The sequence below is a fragment of the Saccopteryx leptura genome, chromosome 6 (genome assembly GCF_036850995.1).
Source record: "Saccopteryx leptura isolate mSacLep1 chromosome 6, mSacLep1_pri_phased_curated, whole genome shotgun sequence".
Lineage (NCBI taxonomy): Eukaryota > Metazoa > Chordata > Mammalia > Chiroptera > Emballonuridae > Saccopteryx > Saccopteryx leptura.
The window spans coordinates 51399243-51415317 of NC_089508.1; the positions used below are offsets into that span (position 1 = coordinate 51399243).

A 16075-nucleotide genomic window follows, 5' to 3' on the forward strand; every position below is an offset into this window, starting at 1 on the left:
AAGGAACAAAGACTCATTTTTTAATTTTTCTCTACTTGTGTATAGAAAAAAAAAAATTAAAGTCATGACATTTACGACCAAAAAGGGACATTAAAAAAAAAAAAGTTAGTGCCCTGGCCGGTTGGCTCAGCGGTAGAGCGTCGGCCTAGCGTGCGGAGGACCCGGGTTCGATTCCCGGCCAGGGCACACAGGAGAAGCGCCCATTTGCTTCTCCACTCCTCCGCCGCGCTTTCCTCTCTGTCTCTCTCTTCCCCTCCCACAGCCAAGGCTCCATTGGAGCAAAGATGGCCCGGGCGCTGGGGATGGCTCCTTGGCCTCTGCCCCAGGCGCTAGAGTGGCTCTGGTCGCAATATGGCGATGCCTAGGATGGGCAGAGCATCGCCCCCTGGTGGGCAGAGCGTCGCCCCATGGTGGGCGTGCTGGGTGGATCCCGGTCGGGCGCATGCGGGAGTCTGTCTGACTGTCTCTCCCTGTTTCCAGCTTCAGAAAAATGAAAAAAAAAAAAAAAAAAAAAAAAAAAGTTAGCTAACAAAGGCAACGGGTAAAAAAGAGATACTACTTTTCCTGCCAGTAGTCAGGACGGCTTTAGCATGGTGCTAGGCCTTGAGTAACTGATGTGAACCAAAGAGAAGAAAGCATTCAGGCCAAGGTAAGAATATATAATTAAAGTATTGGGGCAGTGTACCCTTAAAAAATATCAAAGTTAGTGAAGACAAACGCTGAGACGCTGTTCTAGATTACAAGAGACTAAGGAGACATGACAACTAAATGCAATGCATAACTCTAGACTGAATGCTGAACCAGAAATTTTTTTCTTCTGGTCTATAAGAGTATTACTGGACAAGTGGCAAAATCTGAATAAAGACTGTTGATTAGATAACAGTAATGTATCAGTGCTAATTTCCTGATTTTGATCAGTATACAGTGATAATCTAAGAGAATATTCTTGTTAGGAAATTCATACCCGAAGTAGTTAGGGGTAAAGGGTCATGATGTCTGCAACTTATTTTCAAATATTTCAAGAAAAAATATGCGGTATTTTTGATTGGCATTTGAGTGTTTTTTTTTAATTATTTTTATTTATTCATTTTAGAGAAGAGAGACAGAGGCAGAGAGAGAGAGAGAGAGAGAGAGAGAAGAGAGAGAGAGAAGGGGGGAGAAGCAGGAAGCATCAACTCCCATATGTGCCTTGACCAGGCAAGCCCAGGGTTTTGAACCGGCAACCTCAGCATTCCAGGTTGATGCATGATCCACTGAGCCATCACAGGTCAGGCGGCATTTGAGCTTTGACATACGTGAAGGGCCAACTTAAGTTATACGCAGGTTTTTGTCTGGCAGTGGTTAGTGCCCTTAAACTCCATGTTGTTCAAGTGTGAACTGTGTATATATAGAATATTAACCAAAGGAGGTTAACTGTTAATAACTGTGGAATCTGAATGAAGCTCTGTGGAAATTCTTGGTATTATTCTCACAACTTTTCTGTAAGTTTAAAATAATTTGAAAATAACAGGTTTCCCCAAAATGTTTTAAATAATATTTAAGAAAGAAGAAAGTAGACCATCTGACTGATGCAGATATCAAGTGTGGAATCATGCAGTCAATACTGAAAAAGCATATCAAGGAAATTAAGTGAGACAACCCAAACATCCGAATTAGATTTGGATTGCAGAATTTAACAACCTCAGTTAGAATAATTAGTCAAATAAGATACTGAAAAAAAGATATTTCTAAGACCCTAAGTCCATGGGTCACAAGTGCTACCCTCTATGTGGGAAATTTAATCATTTTTAAAAAGTTTAAAAAATATTTATATAGAAGTTGTTGAAAAAGAAGATGCATACATTTTCTTTACACCCATTGACTATATGCACATGAGTGTGGACTTGCCAATTTCAAGGTTGACTACTCACAATTATTTATCAGATACAATAACTAAACACTTATATCCCTCAAATTTACTACAAGAATTTAAAAGTACCTATCACAGAAAATTTTAGGTGGGTCAGGAATGTAAGAACAAAAAAGCTACCATTATGAAAAGTAATAGAGTGAGTTACACTTCTTTTATTTTTTTCTTCTTTTCTGAGTGAGAGGAGAGGAGATAGAGACAGATTCCCACATGCAAACCCCACCAGGATCCACCCGGCAACCCAGTCTGGGGCCAGTGCTCTTTAAATTTGGTGCCATGCTTGCAAATAAGCTATTTTTGGCACCAGAGGCAGAGGCTCCACAAGCCATCCTCAACGCCCGGAGCTGATGTAATCAAGTCATAGCTCAGGGAAGGGGAAGGGGAAGGGGAAGGGGAAGGGGAAGGGGAAGGGGAAGGGGAAGGGGAAGGGGAAGGGGGAAGGGGGGAGGGGAAGGGGGAAGGGGAAGGGGAAGGGGAAGGGGAAGGGGAAGGGGAAGGGAGAGAGAGAGAGAGAGAGAGAGAGAGAGAGAGAGAGAAAGAAAGAAAAAGGAGAGTGGGAGGGGTGAAGAAGCAAATGGTTGCTTTTCCTGTGTGCCCTGACCAGGTGTACTATGGTGGACCGATTGTCTACTACTGAGCCAACTGGCTAGGGCCTATATTTCTTAAAAATGATGAAAAGAGGATTGGTGGCTAAATATATAGGGGTTTTAGTTGATCAAGAAAGACTAAGAGAATATTGAAAACAGAAATGCAAAGGGAGAAACCCAATTTCAAAATAGTAAAAACCTAGAAGATAAAACCTATATCAATTAATGCTGAGCAGAGGTTAACATATTTTAATTGTTCTCATAGAGCAGAAAGTACTCCTGAAAGATACTGAGACAGTATAATCAATTCCACAATGTTTGTTTATTTTAAGAGAATGCATTTTTATAGCAAATGATTTCTTCCTGGGTTTGTAATAAGTAGCATTATAAGAAAGCATATAGTCCTGGCCGGTTGGCTCACTGGTAGAGCGTCAGCCCTGCGAGTGGAAGTCCCGGCTCGATTCCTGGCCAGGGCACACAGGAGAAGCTCCCATCTGCTTCTCTACCCTTCTCCCTCTCCTTTCTTTCTCTCTTTCTCTCTCTCTTCCCCTCCCACAGCCAAGGCTCCCTTGGAGCAAAGTTGGCTCGGGCACTGAGGACAGCTCCATGGCCTCTGGCTCCGATTGTTGTGAAGCAATGTCTCAGAGGGGTCAACCATTGCCCCCTGGTGGGCATGCCGGGTGGATCCTGGTCGGGCACATGTAGGAGTCTGTCTGTCTGCCTCCCCTCCCTGCTTCTCAATTTGGAAACACACACACACACACACACACACACACACACACACACACACACATTTCTGGACAGTAAGATGGTAAAAAAAATATATATCAAAAATAGTAATAGTATCTTTAGCACAAAAGGAGGAAACAGGACAAAAATATTTTCTTAAATGCTCATAAAAAATAACAATAATAAAAAAGTCATCTTAGTAAGATAAGGTCATCTTATTTAGCATAGAAGTAATCATCTTCTGAGTTCTAGAAGTAGGGTTAAACTTCTCTATTAGAAGCTTAGTTACATATTAGAAAACCCTCCCATTAATTATAGCTCAACGTTAAGCATGGTCTCATAGAAAAGGAATATCAAAAAACACACAAGGAAATGGCAATCCATTATATTCAGATGATCAGGCAGAAACAAAGTAAAGCAAATACTGATTTTATATACCTGTTGAAATGACAAATTTTGTTAGGAATTCAAAAAAGTTATTATTTTTCCAACTTTGTCAAAATAGACTACATTTTCCTTTATAAGTATATAAGGATCGAGGTAGAATGAAGTAGAAAATCTGTTTGATTGAAAATGTAGAAAGTATTATTGGTATTCAGAAGGCTAGGTTTCACAACAATAACTTGACAAAGCCTTGACACTAGAAGTACTTATATCTGCTGTCAATCACTCACTCCTTGAAATGTCAAGTACACATCCTTTCAGGGACAACTTCAATCAACACTAGCACTCAAAACAGAGTACACAGTGTCACTGCTTCAGAAATGAGAGGAAAAATAAAATGTGTTAGGTGGCAGGGAAAGACAGGCATTCTTGTTTACAGGAGACCAAATTCAAATGGAAAGTGGATAAATATCATGGAGCAAGCTTGAAGGCTGAATTCAGCCAGTTTATGTGGATTTCTTTTTCTGGGAAAAATCTTCTCCTACCATACATCCTACAAAAGAAAATTTGAACAACATATCATAACGGCTGACAGGGTCATCCTGTAATAACCTTGGCTCTCTGGAAAATAAGGTTAATTTGTGGAGGGAGAGCAGCTTAGATACGGTTCTAAGACACAAAAAGAATCTAAAGCGATAGTATGTATTATTCCACTGTTCTCTCATTCACACTTCTCTATTTTGTTTTTTAACTTTGTTCTCCCTATCACCCCTTTCTCTTCCTTTTTCTCATTCTCTTGAGAAAGCAGAGTGAAAAAACATGGGGCCTAAAGTCCAACAGCCCTCAGTTCACATTATTACTGACCAATTATACAACTCTGGGCAAGTTACTTAACTTTTCTAAACCTCATCTCATACATGTATAAAACATGTAGAATAATCTACACTTTACAGAGTTTCTGTAAAGACTGAATGATGATATTTGTATGTAAAACACTTATCAATGATTGGCACAAGGTATTCACTGTATACCCATTTCTCTCCTCTCTCCTGATTCTGTAGATTCTGACTTGAAAATAGTGCCCATGGGCTCTCTTGGCCTCACTGAGAGAACTAAGGGGAACGATGCTGAAGCTGTCTTCGAGACACCAGAGGAGAGGGAGTCAAGAATACCGAGAATTGCCTGACCAGGCGGTGGCGCCGTGGATAGAGTGTCGGAGTGGGATGCGGAAGGACCCAGGTTTGAGACCCAGGCTCATCTGGCTTGAGCAAAAAGCTCACCAGCTTGGACCCAAGGTCACTGGCTCGAGCAAGGGGTTACTCGGTCTGCTGAAGGCCCGTGGTCATGGCACGTGTGAGAGAGCAATCAATGAACAACTAAGGTGTCGCAACGAAAAACTGGTGATTGATGCTTCTCATCTCTCTCCCTTCCTGTCTGTCTGTCCCTGTCTATCCCTTTATCTGAGTGTCTCTCTGTCCCTGTAAAAATAAATAAATTAATTAAAAAAAAAAAAAGAATACCAGGAATCCAGGTAAGCTGTGAGAACATTTACTTCACAACCCACCGATTCCTAGTCTTATTGTAACTGGTAGAATCCTTCCACTGGTGTTTATCAGCTGCAACAGAGGATTATCCCCGTTTGTAGCCTACTTAAATTACCTTAAAAAAATACACTTTGGAGGCATTGCACAAGCTTAGGCCCCAGCAGACTTTATAAAAAGTGGCAGATGAAGAGCAAAATTATCAAAAGCATTTTTCTACTCTGGCCACAGGCAGTTTTCATTACTATGACCTGATGAGCCATAAAAGTTGGAGAAACTGGACACATTCTAAAGGAAAAAAAAAATACCCTTTTAATTTTTAAAAATGTAAGGGAAAATGTAAACAATGCTTTGGGCTAGCACTTATTTTAAATGCCTTTCACTAAAATAATTTTTGTCATATTTTCAATTACCCAATAGGTTACCTCTGTACTTGAAACTGGATTATTATTATTTTTTTCTATGACTTCACTCACTGCATAGGCTTCCCACTCCAGTAGAATTGAAAAAATGAGTGGCCTTGTGTGGCTGCCCCATACAAGAGGAAGGTGAGATTTGTGAGATTTATGAGGTCCAGAAAAGACATGCCTCTCTATCGAAGGAGTCAGATCCCTATTTTAGCCAAGTTCAACAGATAATTGAGTATATAGAACTCATATGTTTTTTCATTTTCAATTGGCATCCTTGCCTTTTCTCGCCCTTTATTATACGTGTTATTAAACTTTAGAGCCAAGAACTGCCAAAAGCCACAAAGAATTCATTCCCCTCTGAGATTAAAAGAGGAAATGAAACATTTTTATTTTCATCTAAAATAGTGATTTAAGCACTCAAATTTCATACCAAACTAATCTACATAAACATGTAGATTAGAAGCTACTTAACAGCAATACCATCAGAAAAGAAAGTTCTCATCTCCCTGGGCAGTTCACACTAATAATTAGAAAGAAAAAAGGAGAGTTGTGAATTACAATAAACTAAAACTAAATAAGTGTCTATGTTGGATTAAAGGATTTGAGTTGTCAGCCTGATGTATAATGAATGTGAAAATCAGCCATTTAATTAAATGGTACATGGTATAATTGCTTTGTTCTGCATTAAACTGCTTAGCTTATCATATCAGAGTGCCTTTAGTTTAGCAATTGTTTACTATTACACCACCCCATGACGTCTCTTAGACACTGTTTAACCTACATTATTCCAAATTTGAAATTAGTTGATATATTTTATCAATTTATTGGTGAATACAGAAAATAGAAAAACTGCTTTTAATCACAAAAGGAATAAATCCTAGAAGTAGTGGGTGAAGAAAATTAAAACCCAAGAACATAAAAAGACTGTAAAAATCTTTAAGAATAAAAATTTCTTATAAATTCATTTTAATAATGTAAACTTTAAAAGTACTATTGTCTAATACATAGGCGTATAATTATAAAATGTCCGAAAACCAGTTTGCTTTTTGAAAGACATGGAAATTTCACCGGTCAACAAGAGCACTAGGGTCCTGGCAAACAGGACCAGAACAGGTCAGAATACCTGTAAGCCTGAAGGATGTCATGTGACTATGTATTTACAGTGGGTTGGAGAAAAGAAGAAAGTGCAAAAATGGTAAGAAGTTAAGGAAGGTTCCGGCTGTCAACAGGGATTGAAGGAAAGAAAAGAAAGCAGCCTGAGGATAGAAGAAGAGTAAGGCTTGACTGACTAGAGATGAAATCACCCAGATTTCTTAAGGTTGAAACCATATACTCACTGCTATAGCAATCCTTCCAAGGACATGTTCTGGAATTTTTCTATATACATCCAAAGATCCCCCTGCAGAGAGAAACATCTTGTGTTACTGCAAATGAAACTAAAACAGTGCGCTGATACTTTCCTCTATGCACTCATTGCGAGAATTTTTTTTCTCATCTTATATCATGCATTAAATGTCTGGAGTAAAACTGGTTTTTGTCCAATTTTATTTATAACATAATCACACTTCCAGAGGAAGCATAACTGGATACTTCTTTTTTATTTCCAAGTGTCTAAGCACATACACAGTAATACTGAAAATACCTAGTCAAGGGCAGGCTGAGTTTAAATACATGTACAAAATTGAAGATCAACAGGACAATCACATTGTCTGCTGTTTCCCAGTTTTCTCAAATGTAAACCAGGATCCTATCTTAAAATTCTCACATTAACCAAACAAAAGTTGGTGACTATAAGGTCAAAATACACATAAAAACAAAGTACTAATGTTACTATTCAAATTGGGTGCCAAGACAAGCAATAAATCTATTCCACAAAGACTATCTTAGTTCAAAATGTTTTTTTGTTTTTTCTTAATTTTCTTTTGATAACACTTTGAAAATCACTTTATGGGATAAATGAGAAAACTCAATCTCTTAGGTCATAACATTTTTCACTAAAATGGTATTCACCGACACCCTTCACCTTTATCAGTTCAACAGCCAAAACCACTAGACTGTGAACGTAATATAGGCAAGTGCCATGCTGTTTGCTTGTTTGTTTTTAATTTTCATCAACTTAAAAGATAGCACAACTAGCAAATACTAGATAGTCAATAAATATCCCTTAGATGGATGGGTGGATGAATGAATGAGTGAATGAATAAAGAAATAAATATCACCACGAATTTCACTAGATAGGTATAGCTGCTCTCAAAGCAGGTTCAGAAGAGACTGCAAACCATCACTAAAATAGCTGCATAACTTTTCTAGGTAACTATTTTAAAGAAATCAATACTCACTTGATAGTATAAATCTGGTATGCTTGTTAATTTCAGGAAGCTATACAAAGACCCTTCTACTTTATTCGTATTAAAAAGAGGGTTACTGAGGAGCTGTTTTAACAATGTGGGATAGCCTACCTGTGAGCAAGTGGAGGGGTACAGTTCTTCAGCTCTACGACAGAATTACCCAGGATATTTGAGAAGTAATTTGTTTCTATTAGAGGCTAAAACTTCATATTTAACCACTTTATTATCAGATGGTTTAAAAATATACTTCACAAGGGATTAATTAGCATGAGATATGTTCTTTTGAAAAGCAATTAAGTCTATCTTGTAAGAAGAAAATTTTTATATGTCAAAGTTTTCTAAAGCTGAACATTAGAGAAAAAAATTAAATACTTTTTCCTGTAAAAAAATATAAGTAAAGCTACTAGTTTTATAGTTATCCTGATTAAAGCAGGAAGAGGGTCACTTCTTTAGGTAACCTTGCCTTGTAGTTTCCAGATTCTGACAAGAAGCTGGGAAATCACGGTGTGACTAAAACTTAAGCTTTGGGGGGAGGGGGAGAAGAGGGAGGGGAATGGGGGAGGGGAGGGGCACAAAGAAAACCAGTTAGAAGGTGAAGAAAGACAATTGGACTTTGGGTGATGGGAATGCAGCATAAGCAAATGGCAAAATAACCTAGAGCTGTTTTCTCTGAACATATGTACCCTAATTTATCAATGTCACCCCATTAAAATAAAAAAAATAAATAAATAAAAAACTTAAGCTTTGGCTCCAGGTACTCCTGGGAAAATAATGAAAAGACGTACTTCTGCAATGAGTTGAACCATCTTTATTTACTCAAATAGCATTTCTATTATAGATACAATAAAAGTGAAAGTATGATAGAAAAAATATTTTATGTCCTCTTTGATCTTTTCAATGAACTGGTACAGTGGTACGTTGAGATACGAGCAGACCAACATACGAATTTTTTAAGATATGAGCTGTGACTCGGTCCATATTTTTGTTTGAGATACGAGCAAAATTCTGAGATACAAGTTGTGATTCGGGAAGCTGTCGCTAGTTGGCACGTTGGCGCACGGGTCCTGTATCAGCAGCACAACACCAGCATCTCATTCTTTCTCACGTGTTACCTGCAGAATCAAGTCGAATCTCGTGTGCTATACTCATTCTTGCATCATTTTTGCGTTTTTTACTAACTTTTTTTGTGTGTGCTATCATGGGGTCGAATAAAGTGAGTGTAAAGGACAGTGGTGAGAAGAAGAAGAGAATGATGTAGACAGAAGTAAAGTAAGAAATAATAGAAAAACGTGAGTGTGGTGTACAAGTGATTGAACTGGCAAGGCTGTACGACCACAATACATTTACAATTTGTACCACCCTTAAACAAAAGGAGGCCATCAAAAGTGCAAATCCAGCAAAAGGAACTACAATTCTGTCCCAATTAAGGACAGATGTCCATGAAGAAATGGAGAAGCTTCTGCTGGTGTGGGTGAAAGAGAAAGAGCTGGCAGGAGATAGTGACGGAGACTGTAATATGCGAAAAGGCACGTATTATTTACTGTGACTTTAAGAAGAAAGAACCATCAACCTCAAAAGAGGCAGCAGAAGATATGTTTAAGGCAAGTCATGGCTGATTTGAAAATTTCAAGAAGAGATCCGGCATGCACTCGGTGGTGAGGCATGGTGAAGCTGCGAGTGCTGACATTAAGGCAGCTGAGGAGTACATTGCACGTTTTGCTGTGCTTATCGCAAAGGGAGGTTACATCCCCCAACAAGTGTTCAACTGTGACGAAACAGGATTATTTTGGAAAAAAATGCCCTGGAGGACTTTCATCACCACAGAGGAGAAGAAGCTGCCAGGCCATAAACCCATGAAGGACCATCTGACCCTTGCATTGTGTGAAAATGCTAGCAGTGACTGTACAGTAAAGCCACTGCTAGTGTATCATTCCAAAAATCCTCGAGCCTTTAAGACTCACAGATTCTTTTTTTTTTTTAATTATTTATTCACTTTAGAAAGGAGAGAGAGAGAGAGAAGGGGGGGGGAGGAGCAGGAAGCATCAACTCCCATATGTGCCTTGATCAGGCAAGCCCAGAGTTTCGAACTGGCGACCTCAGCATATCCAGGTCGATGTTTTATCCACTGCACCACCATAGGTCAGGCAAGACTCACAGATTCTTAAAGAAAAACTAGGTTATGTGGCGTGCCAATGCTAGGGCATGGGTTACACCACAGTTTTTTATTGAATGGGTAAATCTCGTCTTTGATCCTGCAGTGAAGAAATATCTTCAAGAAAATATACTCCCGATGAAAGCATTACTAATCCTTGAAAATGCTCCAGCCTACCCACCTGGTCTTGAAGATGACATTCTCAATGAGTTCAAATTCGTGAAAGTCCTCTACCTCCCACCCAACACGACTTCAATCTTGCAGTCTATGAATCAGCAGGTCATTTCCAACTTTAAAAAGCTTTACACAAAGCACTTACTCTGCCGCTGCTTTGAGGTGATTGAGAATACAAATCTAACCCTTCAAAAGTTTTGGAAAGATCACTACAACATTGTGATACGTTTACGCATTATTGACTTGGCATGGCAAGAGGTTACAAGAAGAACCTTGAACTTGGCATGAAAAAAATTATGGCCTGACGTTGCAGACAGGGACTTCAAAGGATTCGAACCAGAGACTGCAACTGAGGTAGAAATGTTGGAGGAGATTGTGTCCCTTGGAAAGTAGATGGGTCTGGAGGTAGATGGGGGTGACATAAACAAGCTCGTCGAGGAACATGAGGAGGAACTCTCAACTGAGAAGTTGAAGGAGCTACAGATGATGCAACATACGGAGCTTCTGCAAGAGATTAGTAGTGAGGAGGAGGTAGAGTCAGAGGAAGTGATTTTTACAAGTGAAATTAAAGACATGCTGGCAATGTGGGAGAAGCTTTCAAGTTTCACTGAAAAGAAACACCCAGAAAAAGTTTCAACTAGTCGTGCTTCAGCACTTTTTAATGACACTTGTTTGTCACATTTCCATAATATTTTAAAAGGCAGACAAAAGCAAACTTCTTTGGATAGATTTTTATTCAAAAGTTCTGCAAGTGAAAGTGCTGAAAGTATAGCCAAAAAGGCAAAAACAGGTGATGATTAAATGAAAATATGTAATGTTAAGCTTAGGTTAAGTTTAAAGTTAAGAAAGTGCATTTTTTTACAATTAAGTTTTTGTGGTTTCATTCTAAGTAAAGAAAGTGCAGTTTTAGTTTTGTTTAAAGTAAAGAAAATGCAGTTTTAGTTTACATTTAGTGTTAAGAAAGTGCAGTTTTAGTTTTGTTTAAAATAGAGAAAATACAGCTTTAGTTTTACATTTAGTGTTAAGAAAGTGCAGTTTTAGTTTCTGTGTCTACAGTGCCTGTATCCCTTCCTCCCTCCCTCCTCCTCTGCCATTCACCTCCATTAGCCGTACTTGTCTGTCTCCAAGGTAAGAATACAGTACTAAATAACACTTTTTTCGTTTATTTCATATATTTTGTTATGTATTGGTAAAGTATGCATGTGTTTTTCTTAATTAAAAACATCTTTTTTCATATTTTAGGATGGTTTGGGGATGTTTTACAGGGCTGGAACAGATGAAATCTATTTCAGTCATTTTAAATGAGAGACATTTGTTTGATGTATGAGTTGACTGACTTATGAGCTCGGTTTCAGAACGAATTAAAACTCTTATCTCAAGGTACCACTGTAGTTACAAGGACGAACAATCTCAAGAAGATCAAGCTTCACGTGTTGGTATTTGGAATACTGATAAATGCAGTTTACTGTATCAATCTCTTGTGAACAGCAAGTAGGACGTGCAAATTCACTCACAAAAGAGAAAATGTATTTCTACATGGAGTATAAATCAGGGCTTAATCAGCTGAATGGACAGTATTCAACAAGCTAAACCAAAAAGCCAAAGATTAGGTTACTACCATTGTCAGTAGAGCAAGCCAAAGAGTACCCTATCTTGAGATGGTTCACTGGGTTCTATAAATATCCATTTAATCTCGGTTGTATCACGTTCTCCTTAGCCATCCATATTGGTCCATATTTACAAAGCTCGCTCTGTGTCAATACATATTCATCCTGTCCTTGACATACTACTAGAGATAACTGTCAGAGGCTTAAAAAAAAAAGCTGTGGGAGAAACTGAGTCCCAGAGAAGTGAGTCTTCTAGCCATGAGCATAAGTGAGTAAAAGGCAGAGCTCAGAACAGATCTGAGCCTTTGAACTCTCAGAACTGCAAAGGTCTAAAAGGTTTCCCTATAACATCATGTAGTTTTAGAATCACATATAAACTTTTTACAGTTTAAAATGTCTCGCTACAATGTGGTCTTATTATGACACAAACTCAGATAGTTTAATCATACACTGCTCACAAAAATTAGGGGATATTTTATCGCTTCATGTTCATTTTGAAATATCCCCTAACATAGTTGAGACGCTGGTATTCTTATGCATGAAGAAACTCACCTGTGTGTGGTACGGTTGGTTTGAACTGTTTGCTCATGATTCTAAGGTCACTGGTTTGCTACCTGTGACCTGTCCTTTCCCAGTGTCCCCTGGCCTCAGATCATCCCTTGCCCATCATTTCATTATATGCCACTATCCACCATGGGAACTAGGAGGAAGAGTGCTAACAGATTAGCAAAAACCCAATCTCACCTGCCAGACAACTACATTTTTCTGTTGATGAATTAGGGTGATTATCTTCATGTAACAAGGCCAAAAAACTCATGGGGTAAGGTTGGTGCTAATCCTAATACAAGGCCTAAAATAGAAAGTAGTATCTTGCATGATGAACAAGAAGCCACATTACTATAATACCTATCCCAACGTCTTCCCTAAAATGACCATAATTATTATTAATACTAACAAAACTGAAATCTGGACTCATAAACAAAAATTTCAGAAGATGCTCTCTTAGTCTCTGTTAATTGAAAAAGTAAAAAGACCTTTTTTCTTTGCAATACAAGTTTTTAGAAAAACAAGTTATTTCCATGATGGTAATCCAATACATATACATATATTCTGAGATGCATATGGGTGTTTGTTAGTGGATTTAGTTTTTACTTAATGAGAAGGCATGTCACACCACTCCCCTGGAAGACACTACTTGCAATTCTGTCCTTATTCCACCTGACTTGATGCTTGTCTAGTACAAAAAGCCTTCTCCTTAGGGGTATTTGTTGAAAACAATGAGAAGCAATTGATTCATTTTGTAACTGACTGAGGTAGTAAATAACAGTTATGGTCAACAGCAAGTTAAAGAAAAACATTAAAAGGAAAAGCTAGGAAATGAGATACCCACAGAGGCTTTGAAAAGCTCTGGTATATACTTAGGACTCTAAGACGTGCACAGGCATAACACTGTTCAAAGGTGGGGACGAAATGAAGCCATAGATAAGCAACGTTATTGTACAATATTGAAAGGAAGTTGGTACTAATGAAATGTGTTGTTACAAGTTAAGAAGCTAACTCTATTTAATGTAAAATAAGGTAGTAATGGAAGATTAGTGGAACATAAAAGACATCAGGCTTACAGAAAACACTCTAATTTGAATTAAATACTCTAATTAAGTAAGAGATTGCCAGAATGAATTTTTAAAATGATCCTAATATGTATATATACTGCCCATAAGAAATGCACTTTAGATTCAAAGATCCAAATAGGTTGAAGGTCAACAATGAAAAACATATAATAAGCAAACAGTAATCAATAGGCAGCAAGAATGAATATATAACTAATATCAAACAAGATAAACTTTTTTTTTTTTTTTTTACAGGGACAGAGAGAGAGATAAACAGGCTCAGATAGACAGGAAGGGAGAGAGATGAGAAGCATCAATCATTAGTTTTTTGTTGCAACACCTTAGTTGTTCATTGATTGCTTTCTCATATGTGCCTTCATGGGCCTTCAGCAGACCGAGTGACCCCTTGCTGAAGCCAGCGACCTTGGGTCCAAGCTGGTTAGCTTTTTGCTCAAACCAGATGAGCCCGCGCTCAAGCTGGTGACCTCAGGGTCTCGAACCTGGGTCCTCCTCCACATCCCAGTCTGACGCTTTATCCATTGCGCCACCGCCTGGTCAGGCCAAGATAAACTTTTAAATAAACATATTGACCAGAAACAGAAAACACATTTTATTATAATAAAAAGTCAATTTTCATCAAGAAGATATAACAATTATAAGCATTTATGCACCTAATAACAGAACACAAAAATACATAAAGCATTAACTGACAGAACCTGCTACTGGCCATGAACTGACACTCACTACTGAAGCTGATCTCTCTCTTTCTCACATGTGAGTAAAGCACTGTTAAATCCAATGCTTAGACTTCTCCTGATGATAGGCAACAGATGCCACCTGAGCAAAAAACTCCTCACAAAATTAGACCCAGGACCACCTGGCTTCACTGGTGAATTATATCAAATGTTTAAAGAAGAATTAACATCAATCTTCACAAACTCTTTCAAAAAAATAAATGAGGGAATACTTTCCAACTCATTCTCTGAAGACAGTATTATTCTGATACCAAAACCAGACAATGACATTACAAGAAAAGAAAAATGCAGACCAATATCTCTTAACAATATACAAATGTAAATATCCTCAATGATATACCAGCAAGCTGAATCTAGAAACATACAAAAAGTATTATACGTACGTACATCATGACCAAGTAAAATTATTCCAGAAATGCAAGATCAGTTCAACATTTAAAAAGCAATTAATATAATACACCATAATTATGGTACAGAAGACAAAAATACCCCCCATATGTTCATTTCAATAGACACAGAAAAAGCATTTGACAAAATCCATCATTCTTTTCTAATTAAAAATACTCAACAAAGTTGAAAGAGAAGGGGACTTCCTCAACCTGATAAAGACTGCTACCAAAAACCCACATCATTCTTAATGGTGAAAGACTGAATGTTTTCCCTCTAAGATCAGGAGTGTCCTCAACACTTATATTATTCAACATTGTACTGAAGGTTCAAGCTTTGATAATTTTTTTAAAAAAAAAGGCATTTAGCTTGGAAAGGAAGAAATAAAACTACCTCTATTTACATGATCTTTTACATAGAAAATCCTAAAGAATCCTGAAAAAGCTATTAGAGTTAAAAACAAGTTTATAAAGGTAGGAGGATACAAGATCAATATACAAGAAACATTTCTATTTCTATACACTAGCAATGAACCATTCAAAAATGAAATTAAAAGAGTTCAATTTATAAAAGCATCAAAAATAAAATATTTAGAAATAAATTTAACAAAAGAATCACAAAACTTGAATACTCAATTTCAAATTTTACTACAAAGGTACAATAATCTAGAGCAGCAATTTTCAACCAGTGTGTGGCAGCTGCCCCTTAGAATGTCAAATAAAAAAATTACAACAGCCAATACAACAATAGCTGTCTGGTGCGAATAAATAAAAATTATACCTATTTTTTTGTTAGACTGGCAAAATTTTTTTTTGGTGTGCTGCAGATATTTAGTAATTAGTTTATGAGATGAAAAAGGTTGGAAATTGCTAATCCAGAATAATTAAGTAAAAGTAAGCAAGTATAGGGCGGTACTAACATGAGAACTAAAAACTAGAATGGAATAGAGTGGAGAGAACACAAATACATTTTATGGTCAATGAATTTTCAAGAAGAGTGCCAAAAACTTCAATAAAAATCATCTTTTTAACAAATGGTGCTAGGACAACTGGATAGCCACATGCAGAAGAATGATTTGGGACTTCATCTCACACCATATACAAAAATTAACTCAAAATGGATCAAGAACTTAAATATGAGAGCTAGAACTATAAAACTCTTAGAAGAAAACATGTAAATTTTTATGACCTTGAAATAAATAACAGTTGTTTATCTATGACATGTACAGCATAAGCAACCAAAGTAAAAATAGATGAATTGAACTTCATCATATTTAAAAAGTTTTGTGCTTCAAAGGACACTATTAAGAAAAAGACAGCCACAGAATGGGAAAAAATACTTGCAAATACTACATTTACTACAAGCCTGATATCCAGAATATATAATAAGAACTCTTACAGCTCAACAACGAAAATACAACTAACCCATTTAAAAAAATAGATAAAGGACAGGAATATACATTTCTCCAAAAATGTGGACAAA

At 37.4% G+C, this 16075-nt stretch overlaps 1 protein-coding gene across 7 annotated transcripts in view; it reads right to left on the minus strand.

Annotated features, from left to right (window-relative positions):
- MAP2K5 (mitogen-activated protein kinase kinase 5) overlaps positions 1–16075 on the minus strand; it is a 280465-nt gene that overhangs the window by 155366 nt on the left and 109024 nt on the right. For all 7 annotated transcript variants that reach the window (XR_010746200.1, XR_010746199.1, XM_066342718.1 and 4 more), the window contains exon 12: positions 6898–6959. Coding sequence is in view for 5 of the 7 variants with exons in the window: in XM_066342718.1 (XP_066198815.1) it covers positions 6898–6959 (62 nt within the window). In the remaining 2 variants the exon portion in view is untranslated. The remainder of the gene's footprint in view (positions 1–6897; positions 6960–16075) is intronic.